The sequence below is a fragment of the Carex rostrata genome, chromosome 18 (genome assembly GCF_964058835.1).
Source record: "Carex rostrata chromosome 18, lpCarRost1.2, whole genome shotgun sequence".
Classification (NCBI taxonomy): domain Eukaryota; kingdom Viridiplantae; phylum Streptophyta; class Magnoliopsida; order Poales; family Cyperaceae; genus Carex; species Carex rostrata.
Window position 1 is genome coordinate 1204447 of NC_135935.1, and position 1715 is coordinate 1206161.

At 36.6% G+C, this 1715-nt stretch overlaps 1 protein-coding gene across 1 annotated transcript; it reads right to left on the reverse strand.

Moving 5' to 3' along the window:
• Positions 1–516: 516 nt before the first annotated feature.
• LOC144569823 (putative germin-like protein 2-1) lies at positions 517–1481 on the reverse strand. The gene is made up of 2 exons (XM_078320297.1): positions 1297–1481; positions 517–1097 (listed from the first exon to the last, which is right to left on the reverse strand). Exons 1-2 carry the CDS (start codon positions 1406–1408, stop codon positions 559–561), a joined length of 651 nt encoding a protein of 216 aa, XP_078176423.1. The 5' UTR covers positions 1409–1481; the 3' UTR covers positions 517–558.
• Between the last annotated feature and the right edge of the window lie 234 nt (positions 1482–1715).

Here is a 1715-nt window from a genome sequence, read left to right on the forward strand (position 1 = left end):
CATGCATTGCAATGCACCATAGCCCATCTATATATATATATATATACAGAGAGAGAGAGATGGGCTATGGTGCATTGCAATGCATGAACCCTCTTATGCATTGCACTATAAATCATGGATTTAAAGTCCAAACGACCAATCCGAACCGTTCATCTTGTTCTTCATATTAATATGTTCTTGGGGACCAAATTTTACATTTTTTGGAATTTTTTTACTATTTATTAAGCAATTTTGAAAGTCGCTGATCTGATGGTCCAGAAAATTTTACTGTTTTTTACTGTTCACAGCAAAACAACAATTTTCAAAAATGCTTAATAAATAGTAAAAAAATTCCAAAAAGTGTAAAATTTGGTCTCCAAGCACATTTCAATATGGATTAAACATCTAACGGTTCGGATCGGTCGTTTGGACTTTAAATCCGTGATTATAGTGCAATGCATAAGGGGGTTCATGCATTGCAATGCACCATAGCCCATCTCTCTCTCTCTCTCTCTCTATATATATATATATATATATATATATCACATGAAGATATATAATTATGAACTAGTTGCTACTTCAGAACTGAGTCTGAAGCCAGTCAACAATATTCTTATCAAGCTGGAATGCCTTGGCTAGCACATCATCTGAAATAGGTGGGTTTGATCCGAAAACCACTTTAGCAATAGTAATTAAACCTGGATTTTGGCTACTCAAACCTGCAAAAGCAATGGCCGGGTAAGCTCCAATGTTGAATTGGAAGTAGATGAGTCCCTTGGGAAAAACAAATACGTCACCCTTGTTCAACACCTTGGAAAAGAGCTTGAAGTCCGGGGCTGATGTCACAAAACCAACATAGAGAGTGCCCTCGATGACGGTGAGAACTTCAGTCGCTCTAGGGTGGGTGTGTGGTGGGTTGAGACCGTTATCGGGTGCAAAGTCAAGACGGGCAATGGAAATTCCAAGGGTGTTGAGACCGGAAATTTTTTGGACATTGACTAGTGTGACATTTGACCCTGGATTTTTACTAGTGTTGCCAGCTTTGTCAAGGCATGAGAAGTAGAAATCTTCTGGTTTCACATCATTTGGGTTCTTGCAAACTAAACCCTTCACAAAGACTATTCATGGAGAGAAAAATGACATATTAATTGCAGATTTTAATTTGTTTCAACACAGATATATGCATGTGGTGCTAAAAATTAAGGAACAATTTTATAGTTAATTAATGCAAGTGCAGGCAAAATGCTAGTTATTCTCGTATATTATCATCAGCAAATTACAATGAAAAATGCATGTAATTATAAAGGGAAGGGATACCTGTAGAGTTCTCAGCAACGCAGAAATCTTGAAGTGGACTAGGGTCAGAAGCGAATGCTTGAAAGGTGACCAAGGCAAGAAAAGTGAAGAGGAAAAGCGTATAGGTAGCCATTTCTCTATTTTTCTTATGTAATTAGCTTGTGATATACCTTCTCTTGTGTGAGCTTGTGATATGTGTAAGCAAATCACAAAGTGCTATTTGGTTGAATACATTGGCTAAAGCTTGTATGGTTATTTATAGTCGTGGGTGCTTGCAGTACATATTCCTCGCGATTTTGAAATGAAAGAAAATTTCTTGTTAAGACAGGTTTGAAATGTTTTTTATGAATTGAACAGAGAGCTAGAATTTATCTTTGCTTTGACAATTAAATTAACAAATATGGCGTCAAAATTAACAAGTCCAATCTGGGATAATGTGA